At 42.6% G+C, this 24,084-nt stretch overlaps 1 protein-coding gene across 1 annotated transcript; it reads left to right on the plus strand.

The window, feature by feature from the left end:
* Positions 1–8,684: 8,684 nt before the first annotated feature.
* rps4x (ribosomal protein S4 X-linked) lies at positions 8,685–21,055 on the plus strand. The gene is made up of 7 exons (XM_080187703.1): positions 8,685–8,743; positions 9,228–9,305; positions 10,363–10,543; positions 11,534–11,631; positions 13,768–13,939; positions 18,034–18,191; positions 20,891–21,055. Exons 1-7 carry the CDS (start codon positions 8,741–8,743, stop codon positions 20,990–20,992), a joined length of 792 nt encoding a protein of 263 aa, XP_080043829.1. The 5' UTR covers positions 8,685–8,740; the 3' UTR covers positions 20,993–21,055.
* Positions 21,056–24,084: the final 3,029 nt, after the last annotated feature.

The raw sequence follows: 24,084 nt of genomic DNA on the forward strand, positions 1-24,084 counted from the left end.
CAATGCAATGAAGTTACTTTGAAAATCTTTAGTTGCCACACTCCGGCACCTGTTCGGGTACACTATGGGTGAACTTAGCATGGCCAATGCACCCAACCAGCATGTCTTTGGACTGTGAGAGGAAACTGGAGCACCTGGAGAAAATCCACACAGAATGGGGACAACACACAGACAGTGACCCAAGCCAGGAATCAAGCCTTCCTTGGAGTTGTGAGGCAGCAATGCTAACCACTGTGGATATTCAGCAAATATCAATCAGTCACTTAATCGTGATATCATTGTGATGGAAATAACCCCTTTCCTACCATAAGGCTTAAGAGCAATTTCTCTTGAATAAAAATATGAAGTTTCTCTTACCATTCCCAGTTTTTAATTGGACCATGTTCACACTAGCAATAAAAATAGAAACTGGTAGAAGTACTCTGCAGGTCAGGCAAGCATTACCTGTGGAGAGAAACAGAGTTCATGGACTTTATTTTACTTGGCCCCAGCAGGCACGTTCACCACAGTGGGTTACACAAAATTGGTGTTCACCCATCCCAGCACCTTCCTGCCCACCTCTGAGCTCAACCCTATAATACAGGGTGGGGGAAGGGGGCACCAAAATTGGCAGTCTCCTTGCCATATTAAAATGATGAACTAAGGATCAATTAGGCTTGTTATCAGATCTATTGACCTTAATAATACACTGCGCAGACCATAATATGTTTGGTGTGGACAACAGGATTGGTATGGGAAGTCCGATTTTTAAATGCAAATAGTTAAAGGGCAGGTTGGAAGGGGCATGGCGGGAGGTGGGGGGCGGGAATCACTCTTCTGAGGCCACCCTTTGCTGACCACTGAGCCTCTCAGACTGAACCCCCTTTTGCTTCCCATCCTCTCCATTCCTTCACCCCCCAACTCCACTGCCCCAATGCCTAACATTCCCAAATCCTCCTGACCAAAGAGCTCAGGTTCACTTGCTCTGAGGATTCTAGACCTTGTGTTCCTCACTTCAGCTACAATCCTGGTAGCAGCACCTCCGCCCCCACCCCACTGCCCCAATGCCTAATGCTCCCAAACTCTCCTGGCCCAAGAGCTCAGATTTACTTGCTCCGGGGATCCTAGACCTTGTGTTCCTCACTTCAGCTACAATCCTGGCAGCTGCCAGTGACACCCTTCTGGTGCTGCCAGGACTGATGGAGTTGCCGCCTGATTAGACTAGCTGGCAGCTGCAGAGGGCAGGACCTCTGTCCCAATAAGTGTTCAAGGTTCCACTCAGCTCACGTTAATGAGCCACGCAGTGCTTTGTTGCTGCGGGGTTAGTTGAGATGAAGCCTGCTGACGTGGTTATGGAGGGAGTTCGGGTGCCACTCATACCCCTGTATTATTCTGCCCAATGTTTCAGGTCCCAATGACCCTTCATTAGAACAGTTCTAATGAGGGGCAACAGACCTGAAACATTAACACTATTTCTCTCCACAGATGCTACCTGACTTGCTGAATATTTCCAGCATTTTCTGTTTTTATTTCAGACTTCCAGATTCTTCAATATTTTGATTTTACTCGACTATTTAATTCACACTAATTTGAACTTTAAGTAGCTGCACACACAACTTCCACCCTTTTCCCTTCCTTTACTGTTCTGCAGCTACTTAAAGCAGGTATAAAATGAGAAAAGTACAGGAATTGTGTTACCTTAATGTCCTACGTCACAGTTGTGAAACATTCTATGATTTCCGGAGGTTTGTTTCAAAAAAGTCCTGCAGTTTTTAAAGATTTGTTTACAGCACAAAATAAATTACTAATAACCATGTCAAAGGTGGAACATTACTTTATACAATATAATGCTGTCAACTCAGACCATTTCATAGGCCATTCACAGTTAGACTATTGATAATTGTACGCACTAGAAAAATCCAGACGACCTAAAACTATGGCACGTTTGTCTTATACTGGGTGAAATGTTGTAGAATCATTTAAAACATCCCAAAACTGTTACTTAATAAACGTGCAATTTGTCATTTAGGGTGGAACTTAAGCGAGAATAACAGAGCGATCTGTGTCAATCTCTCAGGCGCACGCAGCACTGCAATCATTCTACACTCAGTCACTTTTTCGCAGATTCTGCCCGAGCATGGTAGGGCGCTCAATGATATCCATGAAGCCTCACTCTGCAAATCGGAGTATAGCTGACAGGTATGTGCTGTCAATAAGGAACATTGGAGCGTGGGTGACATGCACTTTGTAAACTATGGGAGAGGTTGGGGTTAGCTTGGAAAAACCTAAGAAATTAAGAAGACGATAGGGTACATTATAAATAGCTGGATAGGAAATCTTCACATGTCCTGTCTTTAGCAACTTTACTGGCAATTACAGCTTGAAAGCTTTCCTTTTTATTTAGCCAGGCCTTAAAATTACACCACAAGACTCTTGTGTGCAAATACTTAATGCATTCACCAGAAATTCATCTTACTTCCCTTTCAGTGAAGGTTTCTATCTTTCAGACAATATTTTATCTGAACCCAAGGGTTCATGCTAAAATACTGAACTACAGTACAGTATAAATTGGAGAGAGTTGTGCTTGACTGGGACAGTGGTCCAATCAGATTATGGCCAGGATTCTCCCAAAACAAAATGAAGTGCTCAGCAGGCAGGAAAACGGGAATATTTCCCACCTGTTTTTTGGGCGTACTTACCTGAAAGAATCTCTGACACTCGGAGCATTGCAGAGTGCCTCAGCATGAACCACCCTGAAAAATGGTGGGGGGTGGGGGGGGGGTCTTATTCCTGCTGGAGAGAGGCCTGCAGCATAGCACTGAGTGAGCCACTGCACATGTGCCAATCTGTGAGTGCAGAGATTGGCGCACATGCACTGATCGAACCCTCTCGCCAGCCTCCAATCACTGGCCTATCAGACCACCCCCCACCCCCACCCCGGGTCAACCCTGAGCTCCCTCGTTGGATCGGCCTGCGATCCCTGACCTCCCTTCCATACCCCATGGCAAACTGCAATCTCCCGATTGCCACCTGCGTCCCACCCCACGCTGATGACCAGCCCCAACCTGCTCCCCCCCCACCGATAACCAGGCCCTATTGCCCTCATAAAACATAGAACATAGAAACGCAGTACAGGCCCTTCAGCCGTCGACGTTGCGCCGACCAGTAGAACCAATCTAATGACCCTCTAACCTAAACTATTCCAATATTATCCATATGCCTATCCACTGACCATTTGAATGCCCTTAAAGTTGGCGAGACCACAACTGCTGCAGGCAGGGCATTCCACGCCCTTACTACCCTCTGAGTAAAGAACTTACCTCTGACATCCATCCTACATTTATCACCCCTCAATTTAAAGCTTTGTCCCCTCGTGTTAGCCATCACCATCCAAGGAAAAAGACTCTCACTGTCCACCCTATCTAATCTTCTGATTATCTTATATGCCACAATTAGGTCACCTCTTAACCTTCTTCTCTCTAATGAAAACAACCTCATGTCCTTCAGCGTTTCCTCATAAGACTTCCCACCATACCAGGCAACATCCTGGTAAACCTCCTCTGCACCCTTTCTAATGCTTCCACATCTTTCTTATAATGTGGCGATCAGAAGTGTACGCAATACTCCAAGTGCGGCCGCACCAGAGTTTTGTACAGCTGCAACATGATCTCACGGCTCCAAAATTCAATCCCTCTTCCAATAAAAGCTAACGCACTGTACGCCTTCTTAACAACCTTATCAACCTGGGTGCCAACTTTCAGGGATGTACACCGAGATCTCTCTGCTCATCCACACTACCAAGAGTCCTTCCATTAGCCCAATACTCTGTAATCCTGTTACTCCTTCCAAAGTGAATCACCTCACACTTTTCCACAATAAACTCCATTTGCCACTTCTCAGCCCAGCTCTGCAGCTTATCTATGTCCCTCTGCAAACTGTAACATCCATCCTCACTGTCTACAACTCCTCCGACTTTAGTGTCATAACTAAACCCTCTTCTCCTCCTTTCCCGCCAATCCCAATGCAGAGTGGCAGGAGGTTCCCCCCCCCACCAATCGTCCTGCCCCAATATGTCCTCCTAACATTCCCCACACTCTCTGGCCCCACCACCTTGGCATGGCCCACCGGTCAGTGCCAAGGTGCTTGCTTGGTGGGCAGTCAGTTTGCCCCTTGGGCAGCGCCGGGGTCCCAGGCTGGCACTGCCTAAGGGAAAACCTCCTACTCTTGACCACCCTGAGGGGCTTCAGTGGTTCTGTCCCTGCCAGTGGATTGAGGATGCCTGTTACCCATTAGGGGGAGCAGTTGTAAACCCTACTGGTGGGAATCACTCCCAGCCAGGGGGAGGGAGACACTACCAGGCCTGGAGAATATCGTCAACTTCCACGACATTTCCATGTGATAATCAAGTCTGTGCCGATTTCCGGAATGGACGTTATTGAGCTAAAAGAAAGTGCTTCAGACACTCATGTCTCCCAGCCTGCTGGACTGCATGAGTAGCGCAGCGGACTGGGAGAATCGTAGCCTATACGTTGATTATTGTATTCAGATCTAGTTATCATAACATGAGAGTAACATTCTCATAAGGAAATACTGCCACGAATCATGGCAGGACAGATTACCAGCATCAGAAAATATGTCTGTGAGGAAAGAATGACAATAATGGAGATGTTTAGTCTTGAAAGGAAGCCATAAGATAATCTTACAGAGATAAAGTAAAGGTAAATTTTACACATTACTTCAAATTAAATTTTGTACGCAAATAGTGGTATTTATAAGTAAGTAATAATATATACAATTTAGACCAAAGGCCCCAATTGTTCAGCCTGTAGCAATCATTTACACCATCCTCCATAATTATTAATGCTGCTAACTTAGTGGGAGGTGGGCAAGTGTGAGATTTAAAAAAAGGCTTATATCATGAATAATTCTGGGAAATTTTTCAAAGATAATCAGGCAGACTCCAATAAGCTACCATTACCACTAATATAATTAATTAATCTCCCCTCTCAATGTGTTCCAATGCCTTTAGAAGCACAGCTATGTATTGGACTCAGAAGGACAATTACTAACCTTCAGGATGGTGGTAAATACTCAATAGTCCATTTTTTTACTGTTCCCTACATTTTATTTCTTTATTGTCTTTCTTCATTTTACTTCCCCACCTACTCTTTCTCCTACTTTATACCCCCTTCCTTACCTTTTGTTCCCCTTTGCTTTCCCTTTCTCTAAATTTTACCTCTCTCCCATCCATTCCTCCTTTCCCCCCAATATTTTCATCTGTCACAGCTTCCTCTCTGATTTCAGCTTCTCTTTCGTTTGGCCATTTACACCCTTTATTCTCTTGGTAGGCTGCTGTTAACAGCCTTTTAACTGCTGTTAACAGACTATGACTCACCTTTTATTTCCTCACCCTGCCATACAAATATCTCCCACTTTCTATGTCTTTTAGCTTTGACAAAGGGTCACTTGGACTCAAAACATCAACTCTTACCTCCTGTTATAGATGCTGCTAGCCCTGCTGAGATTTTCCAGCATTTTCTCTTTTGGTTTCAGATTCCAGCATCCGCAGTAATTTGTGTTTATCAATAACCCATTTTCATAGAATCATAGAAACCCCACAGTGCAGAAACAGGCCATTCGGCCCATCGAGTCTGCACCAACCACAATTCCACCCAGGCCCTACCCCATATCCTTACATATTTACCCGCTAATCCCTCTAACCTAAACATCTCAGGACTCTAAGGAGCAATTTTTAGTGTGGCCATTCAATCTAACCTGCACATCTTTGGACTGTGGGAGAAAACTGGAGTACCTGGAGGAAACCCACGCTGACATGAGGAGAATGTGCAAACTCCACACAGATAGTGACCCAAGCCAGGAATTGAACACAGGTCCCTGGCGCTGCAAAGCAGCAGTGCTAACCACTGTGCTAACCCTGTAATTGCACTGACAGTAAAAATATATCCATCATTCTCCCAAAAATTATAACATTGAACAGATCAACAAGTTTCATAAGAGCATAAGAACATAAGAACATAAGAAATAGGAGCAGGAGTAGGCCATCTGGCCCTTCGAGCCTGCCCCGCCATTCAATAAGATCATGGCTGATCTGTCGTGGCTCAGTTCCACATTCCCGCCCTCTCCCCATAACCCTTAATCCCCTCTCTTATCAGAAACCCATCAACCCGCGTCTTAGAAATGTTTAGCGAGGTAGCCTCCACCACTTCAACGGGCAGAGAATTCCAGAGATTCACCACCCTTTGAGTGAAGAAGTTCTTCCTCAACTCCGTTCTAAACCGCCCCCCCTTTATCTTGAGACTGTGCACCCTAGTCCTACTGTCCTTTCTGAGTGGGAAGAGTCTTTCCACCTCTATCCTATCCATCCCATTCATCATCTTATACGTCTCAATGAGATCTCCCCTCATTCTTCTAAACTCTAACGAGTACAAGCCTAGTTTATTCAGCCTCTCCTCATAGCTCAACCCCCTCAACTCCGGCATCAGCCTAGTAAACCTCCTCTGCGCTCCCTCCAAGGCCAAAATATCCTTGCGTAAGTACGGCGCCCAAAACTGCACACAGTACTCCAGCTGTGGCCTCACCAATGCCCTATATAGCCGCAGCAAGACCTCCCTACTTTTATATTCAATCCCCCTCACTATGGATAGGTTATTCCACATACTCGTCCCCTGTGTGGGGAAGTGATATTTTAACATTGCATTTGCCTATTCACAAGTAAATGCGAGGTTAAGGAGACTTTATACACATCATCTATTTGGATTCTCAAAAGGTTTTTTGTACATCAGGAATTGTGCAGGAGTTTTAAGTCTAATGGTATGGTGAGGTAATGGGGAATGCATTAAAGCTAATAAGATTTAATGAAAGGTAGCTTAAAATGAAATCTTTTTAGGCCATCCCTCAGAGTGGAGGATGACTAGCTTCCACACTAAAACTGAGTTCTCAGACTGAGGAATTCAATGACTGGCCTATAGCCTTGTCAACGGTGATTGGATAGAACATTACATGGAACATTACAGTGCAGTACAGGCCCTTCGGCCCTCGATGACAGGCCCTTTGGCCTCAATGGTTAGTGGTTGGAGGAGTGGGTGGGTGTATTGCCTTGGTTACCATGAGCTCCTTTTGATGTGGGATTTCAGCTTGCACTTGGCAATGAAACTCGAATTGTTCAACTGCTTCCCGAATGCTTTTGCTCCACTTCAGGTGGTCTTGGGATTAGATGTTGATTATCATATCCACACCTACTTATTGGGTCAGGGATTCCCCGTGTTAGTGGTGATGTTACCCTTTCTCAAGGAGGCTTTGAGAACATCCTTGAAGTGTTTTTTCTACCCTCCTGGTGCTCACTTGCTGTGGCAAAGCTTCAAGTAGAGCACTTTTTCAAGAGTCTCATGTCAAGCAAAGGGAAAATGTGGTCAGCCTAACAGAGCTGATCGAGGTGGTCAACGCTTCACCCAGGGACTGAGGTTCAATTCCTGGTTGGGTTATTGTCTGTGTGGAATCAGCATGTTTTCCCCATGTCTGTGTGGGTTTCCTCTGGGCGCTTGGGTTTCCTCCCGCAGTCCAAAAGATGTGCTGGTTAGGTACATTGGCCAGATTAAATTCTGTCCCAGCAGTTACCTGAAAAGCTGCCAGAGTAATGCGAACTAGGGGATTTTCACAGTAACTTCATTGCAGTGTTAATGTAAGCCAACTTGTGACACTCATTCATTAATGGGATGTGGACATTGCTGGCTACACCAGCATTTATTGTCCATCCCTTGTTCTCCTTGAGAAGGTGGTGGTGAGCTGCCTTCTTGAACTGCTATGTCACTGAGATGTAGGTATACCTATAGTGCTTTTAAGGAGGGTGTTCCAGGATTTTGACCCAGTAACAGTGAAGGACCGGCAATAAATTTCCAAACTTCCTGAACTTCATTTTAAAGCTGGTGAGTTCTTTTAATGCAGAATGGCCACTGGACACCAGCTATCCGCAAAGCCTTGGTTCAGTGGCAAGAGGATCCAAGACATTTGAAGGCTGTATGGGCCTAGAACCCTATGAAAGTTCTTCAATCCTGGGCTAGGTTCCTCAAGGGGTCAGTGTTTGGTTCCTTCTGTTTACTATATTCATTAATGATATGGGGGGTGACATTGATGTCTCATTTGTGGATGAATGCATATCACCAATGGAAATAGATGGCTCAGTATTCTTGAATCACGCTAACAAACTGACAGAAGTTTAGAAGAGTAAGCTACAAGAACCAATGTTTGCTTCTTCCTCAAAACAATTGCAATGTGGTGAATTCTAGCAACAAGAATTGTGGTGAAGACCGGGATGGACGTTAGAACTGGAAAAGGCAAACTTTTAACTGAAGCAAGATAGTTCTTCTGAAGAAGAGCAAGCAACAGGGTTTGGGCTGTCATATAAAATGGGATTGCCAACACTGTTGGACTTATTCCTGGGCTACACATTAAAACAGCTTCCTTTCCTCAGGTTTTTGTAACTAATAAATGAAAAAAAACAGTTTTTGTTTGAAAGCTCTATAAATTTTCTCACATTCCAAGAGAATAATCTTTAATTCCAGGAGGGTGAAAAAACCCTAGAATTGTTGAGAAGAGAGCAGAGGTTTTGCTGAAGACCATTCATTGGGCTGCTGACTCTGTATCCGACCACCTACTACCTTGTGGAGGGAGCAGTGCGCAGGCGCGCCGTGGCCTAGTTGCGCGGTGCATTGTGGGCAGCGTTCCTTTTCCTGCAGCTACAGAGATGGTGAGAGTCGGCGGGTCTGAGAGTGTGGGGCGAATCCATCAACATCCATTCCAGAAAGCGGCCAAACACCATCAATCTCACCGCCATCCCTTCATAAACGGCCAGGGAATCAAGCCTTGGGCCGATCTGCGCAAAGCGAGCGGCAGCTTTCTGGATATTTAAGCACCAACTGCGGCAGGGCCGCCGGGCGGCCATTGAGGCCTGGAGCCAGACAGCGTTTTATGTTCGGGCAACCCGCCCTGCTGAACTCACCTCATTGCTGTGCGGTTGGCTCTGATTTAATTATTGACTCCTTTTGCTGTAGGGCGATGTAGGCCCAGGGCGGCGGCGGCGGCATAGTGTTCCTCCATGAGTGGGCCGCGCCAGTCTGCCTGGGGGTAGGGGATGGAGCTGCTGATGCTGTTGCGGCCCCGGGACCTGGGTACTGCAGGATTCAGAGTTTCAGTTGCAGCCACAAACTAAACGGTTTCTCCTCTTCACACAGGCCCGAGGTCCAAAGAAGCATCTGAAGCGCCTAGCGGCACCCCGGCATTGGATGCTGGATAAACTGACTGGAGTATTTGTAAGTATCTCAAAGGACATATTCATACCTGATTGTCGGCACTCTGAGTGAAATTAGATGTGGTGGAATTTTGTAGCTGTTATTTATTTTACTACAGTTGAGTTAGTGGGCACACAAACTTCGTAAACTTTATTTATTAGTCACAAGCAGGCTTACATTAACACTGTAATGAAGTTATTGTGAAAATTCCCTAGTTACTACACTCCGGCACCTATTCGGGTACACAGAAGGAGAATTTAACATGGCCGTTGCACCTAACCTGCACGCCTTTGGACTGTGGGAGTCAACTGGATCACCTGAAGGAAACCCACTCAGACACAGGGAGAATGTGCAGACTCTGCACAGACAGTGACTCAAGCTGGGAATTGAACCCAGGTTCCTGGTACTGTGAGGAAATAGTGCCGTTGTGCCGTGTTCTGCTGAATGGAGGGTTTTGCAGCCTAGCCTTGCAAACTGTTAGCAGTGTCCTAGTATATTTAATGTCCAAAGAAGTGTTTAGCTGGCAAAATTAATGCCCTTTAATTTTTTATTCCCATTTGAAGTAATCTACATCTGAACAGTGATGAGTTCACAAGGGTCTTTTACTCCTTTGAATTTGGTAGTACCTTGCATGCTTGAAATTTGATTCTTTTGAGTGCTCCACCTGTATTCAGGGTCAAAAATGGTATAGGGCTGCAGTTGCTAAATGATTTGCTGTGTTATCCTACAACTTTTTAAAGGCTCTGTCACAATTTGTTATCCTCTTGGGTGAAGATTGAAGTAGGCCTTTTTGAAATGGATGTATTTTGATGTCTGGAGTTTGGCAAAAGTACTAAACAAGTTTGTGGATTTGTTTCTATGGATTGTAGACAAGGAAGGAAGATGAGAGAGAAAATGCCATGAGAGCAATGTGGCTTCAGATTTAAAAAAAACATAGTTTAGCATGATGGTGAAAGCAGGGTTACTGAGAATATTGCAGTTATAAAGCATCTTCTGAGTAAGTGAATGGACTGTCCAGTTGAGTATTTGGGAATCGAGGTATGTTGCATAGTGTGTATAAATTGTTTTACTTTATTAGGCTCCTCGTCCATCTGCTGGTCCCCACAAGCTCAGAGAGTGTCTCCCGCTCATCATTTTCCTCAGAAATCGCCTGAAGTATGCTCTGACTGCTGATGAGGTGAAGAAGATCTGTATGCAGAGATTCATCAAAATTGATGGCAAAGTCCGTACAGATACAACCTACCCAACTGGATTCATGGGTAATTATGGCTTTAAATGCAATTGAAGCTCATATCCCTTGCATGCTTTTTCTAAATTGCATATTGGTTTCAGCAGATTGATTTTGGTTTCTAAGTCAAATAAAATTCAGACATTGCTATTTCTTGGGAGACTGCACACACATTTCCTGATGTTAAATTGGGTGTTTTTGGAAAGTTTTCCTCCAAGCTACACCGCATCCTGACGTGGAACTATATTTTGGTTGCTGGATTGAAAACCTAGAGCTTCCTCCTTGACAGTGCTGCGGACGTGCCTTTGCCAAATGGACAGCAGTGGTTCAAAAAGTTGCTTCCCACCAACATTTCATGGGCAATTAGGGTTGGGTAATGAACGCTCATCTTGCCAGTGATATTAAGGACCCCGGGCATTCTCTCTTCCATCGGGAAAAAGATTCAAAAGTCTGAGGTCACATACCAACGGACTTGAGGACAGCTTCTTCCCTACTGCCATCAGATTTGAATGGACTTACCTTGCGTTAAGTTTATCTTTCTCTATACTTTAGCTATGACTGTAGCACGACATTCTGCACACTTGTTTGTTTTTCTATGAACCGTATGCTTTGTACGGCATGCAAGAAACAACCTTTTTACTATATATTAGTACATGTGACCATAATAAATCAAATTAAAATCAGATCCCATGAAAGAAGGAAAAAAGGGTACTTGGTTGAATCTGTCCCGATTCAAATATAACAGATGAGAAGAAAGGATGACCGGAAGGAAAGGGGATGTGTGTATTGGGAAGGTCTGAGCTGGAAATTCGAAGCTTACCCAGTGAAGGAAATTCAGTGGTTCTGGTGTTGCTGGTTTTGTAAACTGGCAGTTGTAGCTCCTGTGACATCACAAAGAATAATCTACTGTTTGGTTGACAGCTTTTTTATTTTGGGAAAATTTGTGTTTATACTGTAGTTGTGTGCTGTGGGTTGTCGCTTCATACATGAATTTGTGTACAATGTGGTTCTTTATTTGCAGATGTGATCAGCATTGAAAAGACAAGTGAACATTTCCGTCTGATCTATGATACCAAGGGTCGTTTTGCTATACATCGCATTACAGCTGAGGAGGCCAAGGTAATTGCCCTTATGCATATTGTTTTTGGGACGTTTCTTGTTTCTGCTTCAGCTCACACCAGGAGTAATGTGCTCAAGAACAACTTGAATATTTATTTCTGTTGACCTTTCCCTTTGTTGAAGCTTGCTTCACCTGTCTTTATTTTTGCGTATTTGGTTGTGACTGTCATAAATGACATGAATCTGTGTCCTGTGCAGCAGAAGGGAGAATATTTTGACAACCTTTCATGGTCAGCATTAGCTTGGCTTCCTGGGCCCTTAAGAGTCTGAAATCTCTGATTGTGGGTTTTTGTCAAGCTACTTGAGTAACCTGCTGTACCTTGGCAGTTGGAAAATGCTGTTTTCTTACCAAGCTGAACGCTTGGATAGGTTGCAGCATTGTACTGATTCTTGATTTACAGTGAGAGAGGTTACCATCTAAGGTGAAGGCTTAGCAGCATTTGGAATAACACTTACGGAACCTGTTGTAATAGATGAATTCTACTGTATGTTTTTAAGTTAAATTATATTTTCAGTCTCTTGCAGCACTCCATTGAGCTGTACTGATTGATTAGTAATCGTGAGAAACTAGTTTTGTTTCCTGTACGGTATTGTTTACACTTGGTGAACTAACTTGCCGCTTGGATCAGGCAGCATCCAAGTGCTTCCAATACTTTTTGGTCGTACTTCTAAATCAGTCACATTTTGTTTTGTTTCAGTGTAATTAATTCGCAAGCATTAGACTCTAGATCATTGCTCATTATCTACCTCACTTCACTTATTTGCAGTGCCCCAAAAGTCACTTCATAACGAATGCAAAAATCTGTGATGGTAGCCTTGAATAGACTCAATGATGAAGCATTTGTATTTCTGCGCTAAAGAACTCTAAATATTAACAATATTGCAGGAGATTCCTCCTAAATGGCTGACCCTTAAACTGAAGTTATGCCCCCTCGTGTCAGGCAGTTGAAGGTGTCTACCTTATCAGGCCCTTGTAGAATCTTTTGTATGGAGATCACCTGTCATTACATTTAAACTCCAAAGAATATAGGCACATTCTGCTCAGTTTCTCCACACTTTTGTGCCCCCTCTTCCCAGGACTGGCTGTTGAAATAGGTGGCAGTTCTGGCTTTGTCTGGACCCAAACCACAGCATCTATTTTGTGTCATTGATTTTCTCCAGCTGCTTGAAAGCTGTGTAAAAATCCTGACTATTGTTCTAGATGTTGATGTAAAGTTTGGCAGAATAATGCAGTTCCTCAGCCTTGGATGTTATTCACAATTTTTTATTTTGCTCTAATGGGGGAACTGGATAGACATGTTCATTGCTGCTAGAAGTATGCTGATTTAAAGGTGGCTTTATAAATCTTTAATAACTTCCTGCCCCAATTCACTGAGATCTGCAGATGGTTATGGTGATGTTACAGCAAGTAATGATAACTGACTGAGCGAAAACCTCAAGTAAACTAATAAATCGGTGAAACAAATAAGTGAAACGTGATATTTATTCATTTGGAATTTGTACCATTTCATTGGGTTTAGTGTTCTTGCACCTCTTATTTACACACTGGAAGACAGATTGCTTTGGCCTTTAAGGATGAATGTCATTTTTAAATGCTGCCTGGGCTCAACTACAAATCCCTTTGCTAACCAGGTTAAATGCACTTGACTTTAGTTTTGTCTTGACCTGGTGAGAGTACAGAAACTGTCTATTTGATGTGGAAGGTTGCAGCTGCAGAGTTGTTCCTTATCATTTAATCACCAGGATGCACTGCAGCACAAATTGGATTGTTTATGCTGCAGTGTTGATTTGTAATTAAATTGTGTTGGGTAGTAGAAATTAATTTGATTCAACAAGATTGAGATGCAAGATGTTATTGCCATTTGCTCTGTCTCTTCCCCCTTCCCAGTATTTTCTACAAGGAAATACTTTTTGGGAGTGGTGTAGGATAAGGTGATAACCTCATACTTCAGCACCTTTAAAAATGCTTAACTGTTGTTACCATCTTGATTGGAAGTGGCAACATGTTCAAGATGAAGTTACAAGGTATAGCAGTTGATACCTCAAGTAGGGAATATTTTAAATCGTAGAATTTAGATTGAAGTTTTGTTTTTGACAGTGTCAGTGAAGAGTGACATGATTTAATTCATTTTCCAGTACAAGCTGTGTAAAGTAAGGAAGATCCTAGTGCGCACCAAGGGAATCCCTCACCTGGTTACACATGATGCTCGAACCATTCGCTACCCGGATCCTTTGATTAAGGTCAATGACACTGTACAGATTGATCTGGAGACTGGCAAGATCACAGACTTCATCAAGTTTGACACAGGTATTTAGGTTGTTATGACCAAATTGGGAAATATCCTTATGGTGGTCTGAGACATTATGGTCAGAATCTTTGTCTCTGCTCATTTAGGAGATGTGTTAAGATGGAAATTAATTTTCAAATGTCTGCATACACAGTAGAAAGGACAAACACACAAGGTAATATACAATAGTAGAGAATTTTCAAAGTAAAATCTAAATCTTGTGATAAGGTACAGAGACGTGGGTGGTCACGATTGGGAGTTAATTGTACATGGGTATCAGACTATTTGGAAGGACACACAGGAAGGTAAGGGAGATGGTGTTGCTCTGATATTTAAGGATGATGTCAGGGTGATAGTGAGAGATGATATAGGTTCTATGGAGAAAAAGGTTGAATCCATTTGGGTAGTAAGGACACACAGGAAGGTAAGGGAGATGGTGTTGCTCTGATATTTAAGGATGATGTCAGGGTGATAGTGAGAGATGATATAGGTTCTATGGAGAAAAAGGTTGAATCCATTTGGGTAGTAATTAGAAATAGTAAGGAGAAAAGGTCACTGATGGTTGTAGTCTGTAGGCCACCAAATAATATCATCATGATGGGGCAAGCAATAAACGAAGAAATAATGGATGCATATAAAAATGGTGTGGCAGTTATAGGGGATTTTAACTTGCATGTCAATTGGTCAAACCAGGTCGGTCAAGGCAACCTTGAGGAGGAGTTTATAGAACGTATCCGTGATAGTTTCCTTGAACAATATGTAATGGAACCTACAAGGAGCAAGATACCATAGATCTGGTCTTGTGTACTGAGACAACAACAATTAATGACCTCACAGTTAGGGATCCTCTCGGAAGAAGCAATTGCAGTATGATTGAATTTAAAATACAGAACATGAGAAGGTAAAATCCAGTACCAGTGTCCTGTGCTCAAACAAAGGAGACTACAGTGGGATGAGAGAGAAGTTGGCTAAGATAGACCAGGAACAAAAACTTTACGGTGGGACAATTGAGAAACAGTGAAGGACTTTCAAAATGATTTTTTTTCACTGCAGTGATAAGGAAAGATTAGGAAAAAAAGCTAATCAGCCATGGATACCTAAGGGGAAAAAAAAGGTATCAAATTAAAAAGTGCATACAAAATGACAAAGATTGGTGTGAAACTAGAGGATTGGGACATCTTTAAGGTTAATAGAAAGCCATGAGAAAAGATGTAAAGAAAAGTAAAATTGAGAGTAAACTAGCTCAATATAAAAATAGCAAAAGTTTTTACAAGTATGTAAAACAAGAGAGTGGCTATGGTAAACATTGGCCCTTTAAAGGATGAGAAGAGAAAGTTGATAACAGGAAATGGCTGAGGCATTGAAAGGTACTGTCAGTCTTCATGGTGAAAGACACAAATGACATGCCAAAAATTGATGACAAGAAGACTAAGGACCTATAAACTATCATTAATACTACAGCAAGCTAACAGGGCTATGGGTAGACAAGTCTCCTGGCCCTGATGGAATGCAACCCAGGGTACTAAAGAGCTGGCAGGGGAAATAGCAAATGTACTCGTGGTAATTTATCAAAATTCGCTGGACTCTGAGGCAGTTCCAGCAGATTAGAAAACAGCATGTATAACGTTATTGTTCAAAAAAAAAGGTGGACAAAAGATGGGTAACTATAGGCTGGTTAGTTGAACTTTTATAGTGGGAAAATCACTTGAATCTGTCGTCAAGGAAATAATGAGGCACCTGGATAGAAAATGTCCCATTGGGCAGAGGTGGTATAAGTTCATGAAAAACAGGTCATGTTTAAGTAATTTACTGGAATTCTTTGAGGATGTTACAACTGTGGTGGACAATGGGGAACTGGTGTGTATGTGGTGTATCCAGATTTCCAGCAGGCATTTGACAAGGCTGTTGCATAAAATAAAGGTGTTTGGCGTTATGGGTAATATATTTGTATGGATAGATTAATTAACTGACAGCAAAGAGTGGGGGTAAATGGTGGTTTTTCTGGTTGGCGATCAGTGACTACTGGCGTGCCTCAGGGATCAGTGTTGGGACCGTAATTGTTTACAATTTATGTGGATGATTTGGATTTGGGGGACCAAGTATAACAGTTCAAAAGTTGCAGGTGACACTAAGATGAGTGGTGGAGCAAAGTGTGCAGAGCATGCTGAATGTCTGCAAAGGGACATAAATGGTTCAAGTGATGGGCAAGAGTCTGGCAGATGGACTGCACTATTAGTAAATGAGGTCATCCATTTTGGCAGGAAGAACAGCAAAATGGACTATTATTTAAATGATAAAAAAATTGCAGCATGCTGCTGTGTACAGGGACCTGGGTGTTGTGCCTGAATTGCAAAAAATCGGTTTGCAGGTAATTAAGAAGGCAAATGGAATTTTGTTCTTCATTGTCAAAGGGGTGGACTTTTAAAAACAGGGAGGTTATGTTGCAGCTGTATACGGTGCTGGTGAACCCACATTTGGAGTATTGTGTACAGTTTTGGTCTTACTTGAGAATGGATGTGCTGACACTGGAGAGGATGCAGAGAAGATTGACAGGGTTGGTTCCAGAGTTGAGAGGGTTGGCTTATGAGGAGAGACTGAGTTGACTGGGACTATACTCATTGGAATTTAGAAGAATGAGGGGGGGAACTTATAGAAACATAAGATTATAAAGGGAATGGATAAGATAGAAGCAGGGAGGTGGGTGAAAGTATAACTAGGGGCCATAGCCTCAATTAAAGGGAAGTAGATTTTGAATTGAGTTGAGGAAGAACTTCTTCACCTAAAGGGTTGTGAATCTGTAGAATTCCCTGTCCAGTGAAGCAATTGAGACTACTCATTGAATGTTTTTAAGGGTAGATAAGTTTTTGAACAGCGAAGAAATCAAGGATTATGGCGAGTGGGCGGCTAAGTGAAGCTGAGTCCACGAAAAGGCCAGCCATGGTTTTATTGAATGGCAGAGCAGGCTCAAGAGACCAGTTGGCCTACTTCAGTTCCTTGTTTGTCTGTTTTTAAGATTCGTGTAATTTTCTCTGATTGAAGCTGGGTATGATTTTATGCTGGAGGTTATTTTAATTTGTAACTTAAGGCAAAAACTTCTGCAAAGCATGGGGAGATGCAGAGTGAAATTAAAGTTAACTTTAAATATCTAGATGATTTCAATTTCACATTTTTAAGTGGAGGGATCCATTTTAATAGTGTTTTATTGCTTACGAAAACTGATGGTGGCACAGTGGTTAGCACAACTGCCTCTCAGAGCCAGGGACCTGGGTTCGATTCTTGGCTTGGGTCATTGTCTTTGTGGAGTCTGCACATTCTCTCCGTGTCTGCATGGGTTTTCTCTGGGTGCTCCGGTTTCCCCCCTCAGTCTGAAAGATGTGCTTGTTAGGTGCATTGGCCATTCTAAATTCCCCTTTACTGTACCTGAACATGGGCCAGACGGTGGCGAGTAGGGGATTTTCACAGTAGCATTGCAGTGTTAATGTAAGCCTACTTGTGACACTAGTAAATAAACTTTAAAAAAACCTTAGATGAAGTTCATATATTCTGCGCAGTAATTATTCTACAATTAGAAGCTTTTTAATCAGAACTTCAGTGGCAACTAGACTCATTAGGTCACCTAACTAGTCACAACTGATTTTTTTTGTTCCATATAGTTCATGCATTTTAAGGGAACCTGGATCAACCATGAGGGTGAAAAAAATAGGAAGATATGCTGATGGGATTCCTTAAAAATAATGTATCCCACACACATCTGATGAATGCCTCCTTTTCAGCATCTTAACCTCTGACAGACTGGAAGAGAGAAAAATATTGCAGTGTAAATCATTTGTTGGTTGAAGTTCCCACGTATGTCTTCAGCTCTCTTCAACAGTAGATCAGCAAATGAATAGCCACTTAAATTGTAATAAGACAATGATAGTCTGGGAGCTTTTTCAGGGACACTTTTTACAGACTGTTGATATTGTGATGCAGTAAGTTGTTTGCACGTCATGTAGTGGGAATGCTCTTTTAAAAAATAAATAAATTTTATAGGGAATGTTTTATACATAAGAATCATTTATAAAATATCTGTGGCCCTTTGATCTGTTGTCACTTGTTTCTTTGTCCCCCACAGGTAATTTGTGCATGGTGATAGGAGGTGCTAACTTGGGTCGTGTTGGAGTGATCACTAATCGTGAGAGACACCCTGGCTCTTTTGATGTCGTTCATGCAAAGGATGCTAATGGTAACAGCTTTGCTACCAGGCTTTGCAACATTTTTGTTATTGGGAAGGTGAGTATGAATTCTGGAGCCATTGGAAAACAAGTGTGTGCATGTGTGTTCTTATTTACTTAGTTGACAATAGGCAGTTGTGGGTTCAGCTATCAGAAGTGGTCCTGCTTTACCAAGATAATTCTTGGTTAAGGTCATTACAGCAGCAGTAAGCTACGGCATGTTTATGAGCCTGTTAATGCTTTGAGTGTGTACACTGACTTGCAAAACAAAAGTAATATTTTATCATAGTCATATTGGCTGATTAGATAAGTAACTGGCTGTCGCATGAAAGACATAAGTGGTGGTAGAGGGAAAATTTTCAGACTGGAGGTCAGTTACCATGGTGTATCACAGGGATCAGTGCTGGGTTCTTTGCTATTTGTGATTTTTATCAGTGACTTGGAAGAGGAGCATGATGGGTGGGTTAGTGAATTTGCTGATGACACCAAGATTGGTGGAGTAGTGGATGAGGTGGATTGCTCTTGCAGGCTGCAAAGAGACATTGATAGGATGCAGAGCTGGGAAAAAAAGGCAGATGGAGTTTAACCCTGATAAGTGCAAGGTGATTCATTTTGGTAGGACAAACTTGAATGCGGATTACAAGGTCAACAGCAGGGTTTTGAGGAATGTGGAGGAGCAGAGAGATCTTGGGGTTCATATCCACAGATCTCTGAAGGTTGCCACTCAAGTGGATAGAGCTGTGAAGAAGGCTTACAGTGTGTTAGCGTTTATTAACAGGGGGTTTGAGTTTAAGAGCCATGGGGTTATGCTGCAACTATACTGAACCTAGGTGAGACCACATTTGGAATATTGTGTGCAGTCCTGGTCACCTCACTATAAGAAGGATGTGGAAGCATTGGAAAGAGTGCAAAGGAGATTTACCAGGATGCTGCTTGGTTTGGAGGGTAGGTCTTCTGAGGAAAGGTTCAGGGAGCTGGGGCTTTTCTCTTTAGAGCGGAGGAAGATGAGAGGCGACTTGATAGAGCTTTATAAGATGATGAGGGGGGTAGATAGAGTGGACGTGCAGAGACTATTTCCTCAGTGGATGTAGCTGTTACTAGAGTGCATAACTATAAGGTTCATGGTAGGAGATATAGGAGGGATATCTGAGATAGATTCTTTACTCAGAGTGGTTGGGGTGTGGAATGCACTGCCTGCTGTGATAGTGGAGTCGGACACTTTAGGAACTTTTAAGTGGTTATTGGATAGGCACATGGAGCACACCAGAATGATGGGGAGCGCGGTAGCTTGATCTTGGGTTTGGACATAGCTCGACACAACGTCAAGGCTGAAGGGCCTGTACTGTGCTGTACTGTTCTATGTTCATATTTGCCCGATGTTCACCAGTTCAGTGAAACGTTTATTTTGGTGTTTGTCATGGCTCAGTTGGTAGTACTCTCATCTCTGAATCATGAGCTTCCTGTTCTTGGGCATGAACACAAAGCGCAAGATTGACATCCTAGTGCAGAAGTGAGTAGCACTGCAGTGTCAGAGGTGCCCTCTTTCAGGTAGAACCTAAAAACCCAAGGTTTCTTCCGTCTCCTCAACAAGTGGATGGAAAGTCCCATGACACTAATTTGAAGATGAGCAGGCACATTATCCCCATGTTCTGACTAATATCTGCCCCATAACATTGCAAAAGCAGATTATCTGGCCATTATCACTGCTATTTATGGGATATTGCTGAATGTGTATTGACTGCTGTTTCCTACATTTATAGAAGTGACTGCATTTCATAAATACTTATTAGTGTTTTGAGGCATGTTGTGGAGTGCTATATAAATGCAAGTCCTCTTTTGCATGGGGAGAGGGCCTAGTTAAGCTACTGTCAGTGCATTGTTGGTGCAGACTCGATGGGACAAATGGCTCCTTCTGCACTGTAGGGATTCCATACAGAACTTTAGTTGTGCCTGCCTCTGAGTCTTAAATTTGTGTATTCAAGACTTTTGTAGACTTGAACATGTGACACTCCAGTGCAGTATTCAGTGACTGCCTGCGCTTTGGATGAGATGTTAAATTGATTCCCCCGTGGAACAAAAAAAATCCCATGGAACTGCGAGAAAAGAAACTCATTTGTTCCATGGTTAATATCACAAATGACTGATCCCTCGCTGCATTGCCACAATGATTACACTTCAGAAGTACTCAATAGGTAGTGAAGTACTTGGAGGTGTCCTTTGACTGTGAAAGGCACTGTATGAAAATGCAAATTCTTCTTTGAATGTTTAACTAGTAGGCTACATTTAATTCAGGCAGATATATTCTGGTTGTCTGCTGCATTTTGATTCATCTTGTTTTTTGAGACATTCTGTACTTGTGAATTTGAAGAAGTTGGTGTCTTAATTGTGAAGTGAAAGTGGTTTTCTCAGAAGATTCACTGTGTTCCCACTGAGCATCTATTATGAAAGTGGATTAAGGCGGTTACTCTGTATGGTTGATCAAAACCCCAAAACACCCTTCTTTGTAGCAACTTGTTAGGAATTTGTATTTCTAAGATGTGCCATTAGTAGTTCCCATGGCCGTCTGGTTGTAATGTGGCTGAGTTTTGAGGTGTTCCAAGCCGGGAGTGGGGGAAGGGTTGAAATGGTGAAAAGTTAAAGTTGCCTGGAAACAAATGACCATTGAGGTTGTGCTGTTGATAATGGAGTGAAAAGTTGCAGAAAAATGCATTTTATGTATTTACTTCCACCATTTTAATAAATTTTCTTTATTCTTAGGGTAATAAGCCCTGGGTTTCTCTGCCTCGTGGAAAGGGTATTCGTCTCACCATTGCTGAAGAGAGAGACAAGAGGCTGGCTGCAAAGCAGAGTAACAACTAAATGTCAGAACTGTATGGTGGTAATACCACCCCCAGGCAGAATTAAAGGCATTCTTTATGTATACTACTCTGTGCAGTTTGTGTTTTGTTTTCTTTGCTATCCTCGTACAGAAAATGCTTGGTAATATGCCCTAGGTGTATGTCCAAAGCCACGTGTATTGGTAGAATAAGAGTTGCTAGATCTATATTGTAGAACTTGTTTTTATTAAGCTGCATTGTGTTTCAGTTAGAGTATCCCTTTCTAAAATATACGTTGATAATCAGATCAAAGACATTGGGCAATTCTGGAGCCCACAATACATTGCATGATTATAAACCTGCAAGAAATGGGTACAGGGTTGAATACTGCTACTGAATCTCCCCTTAAGCTGTTTTAAGCGTGGCACAGTGGTTCGCACATGCTGCTTCAGGTAATGGCCTTAGGTGACTGATTGCAGATTCTCCCATGCCTGTGGGTTTCCTCTGGGTGCTCCAGTTTCCTTCCACAGTCTAAAGATGTGCCGGTTATGTTAATTTGCTCCTTGGTGTCCCAAGATGTGTACATTAGGGTAAATAATGGGGGTTACAGGGATAGGTCCATCAGAGTGTCAATGCAGACCTGTTGGGCTAAATGACCTCTGTCTGCACTGTAGGCATTCTCTAAGTGGAACATTTCCATTTTCACTGGCTGTCTTGTTTAATCAGGGCATCTTATTTCTGAAAGGTTTTGGTTTTGAAATATTTGTGTAAGACATTCTCATTACCAAGTGCAGAGAATGGAATGGAACTTAGTGGAACATCGAACTAAAATTTTGCTTTCGTTTTCCACATTTAATCATAGCTCAGTTAATTTGAGAAGTGAGAACGTGGGCATTTGATCTCCACTAGCCCAGGTATGAGGCCAGAGGTGGGCTTGTTAAAAGCCTGGCTCCCACACTTTCTCGGTTTCCCTGGAAGGGGCCAGAATTTAGCAGCTGTCTAAATCAGACTGACTGCATGGAGGCGATGGCCATGTCTGGGGCAAGCCCTGAGGCAGAAAAAGTAAGTAAAAATGTTGGGTTGGCGGAGGAACCAGCATCTTGCCAGTTGTGGAAGTCATAAGTTTAGAGCTCCAAGCATCAAAAGGCCAGAGGAGAGGGATGATGGCAAGGTCACTACCTACAGGCAGAGGTGAAGAGAATTCTAGGTGACAAAACCAGTGACAAAGGAGACTGATCAAGCAGATGGTAACAGAAATTTGTGTCTTTGCCGGTGAGGAATTCTGCAGTATCTCAGATGGCCCCTTCCAAGAAATCTCGAGGGAATTTGTGGCATGAATCAAACCCATTGCCTTGGGATTCTGTTTAACCCTGCATGCTGAGGACATTTCATGGCCCGTTTTTGCACTTCTAAGTCCCTGTTTAAGATATTCCTGGTGCCTTTATATTTCTCAAGAGACTTATCCATTTTCAGTTTCTTTAAATTTATGCGTGCCTCCATTCTCAGCAAGCTCACAATCTGTTGTCACCAGGGATTCTTTGCATCTTTATCCTTCACTTTTACAGGGACATATTTGTCCTGAACTGTTAACAACTGAATTTTAAAAGACTCCATGTTTGAGGGATTTAACCTCAAACAGCCGTCCCCAGTCATCAATCCCTAGCTCTTGTCTAGAACTGTCATGGGTAGCTTTCCCCCAGTTTACTACTTTCGCTCTGGGATTACTATTCTACAAGTGTCTTAACTTAGTCCAAAGGTGTGCAGGTTAGATGGATTGGCCATAGTAAATAGCCCCTTGGTGTCAGGGGTTTAGCAGGATAAATATGTGGGGTTATGGGGTGTTGTGGGGAAATTTGAAGATGGAGAATTATGTCTTAATTTCTGCAAAGACATAACAAATTAACAAATAAAACATAGAACAAACAGACGTACATACTGCTGACTAGAGACTCCCAAAGCGTTAAGTAGCTCTGGGAATAGAGCGACACAACACCTCAAAGGTGTAAAGTACATAGTCAAATACAGATCAATATAGTTCTTTCTAATCAATATTTTTGCCATTTATTAGTTTAACATCAATTTCATTTAGCAGGCATACTCTGTCAAGTACCTCAGCCAACCATATGATAATAGCATGATATTTGTCCAACAAGTTGGGATGTTATCTCCCTTCATGGCTCTATTACCCTGTTGCCTGGTAATGGCAGATGTTAACATAATGTCAAAGTAGATGTTCATTGCCAAATTGAATAGATGTGTTGCTACATTTAGGGACATCTATCCTTGTGTCTGGATGCTGTATGCACCTATTCACTGATGTTGCAAAATACAATCCTTCATAGGAATCCTCCCAATATAACTACTGCTGACCAACAGGTTTCCAGATCTCTAACCTATTGTAATTTACACCATGCCTTTTGATAACTTTGCTTGCTTAAAGTGAATGATACATTTAAAATATCAGCATATGTTTTGAAATCATAACTACTTGTTTTGATTCTCTTACTGTATTGACATATGTTTAAACTGTTCGCATTAGCTTGTCTTAAGAATCATTTAACTCCTTACTCATCAGTCTTCTGAAAGACTGTATTTTGCCTATGAATCTTATTAGTTGGTTAAAATCCCCTTCCCAGGAATAGGGCCAGTGTGGGATTGTTGTTGATGCAGGCTTGATGGGCCGAGTGATATCTTTCTATACTTCAGGGATTCTATGGAATTGTGATCACTTCCCAAAATGGTCTCTCACTGAGACATTAATCACCTGTCTGGGCTTGCTTCCCAGAACCAGTTCTAAAATAACTCCTTCCTGAGTTGGGCTATCTACATGTTGGCCTCAAGAAGCACTCTTGGACGTGTTGAATAAACTCTGCCCCGTCCAAGCCCCTCATCCGTGGAACCATTCTTATGAATCTTTTCTGCACTCGCCCCAATAGCTTCATATGATACCTATAGAGCTGGTGGTCATGTGATGTAATTTCAGAGGTCACATGACAAGGGGGTTCTTGCAGGGTCAACAGAGTACAAGCGTGTAACAACTGCTCAGCCAGTGAATAAACTTGTTTTAAGTCCTCGGTGACCAGTCTTTGGGAACTGGAACTTTTCTACATGGTGGTAGGTATTGACAGTGAGGTA

The sequence above is a fragment of the Carcharhinus amblyrhynchos genome, chromosome 4 (assembly GCF_965287045.1).
Source record: "Carcharhinus amblyrhynchos chromosome 4, sCarAmb.v2.hapA, whole genome shotgun sequence".
Taxonomy (NCBI): Eukaryota; Metazoa; Chordata; class Chondrichthyes; order Carcharhiniformes; family Carcharhinidae; genus Carcharhinus; species Carcharhinus amblyrhynchos.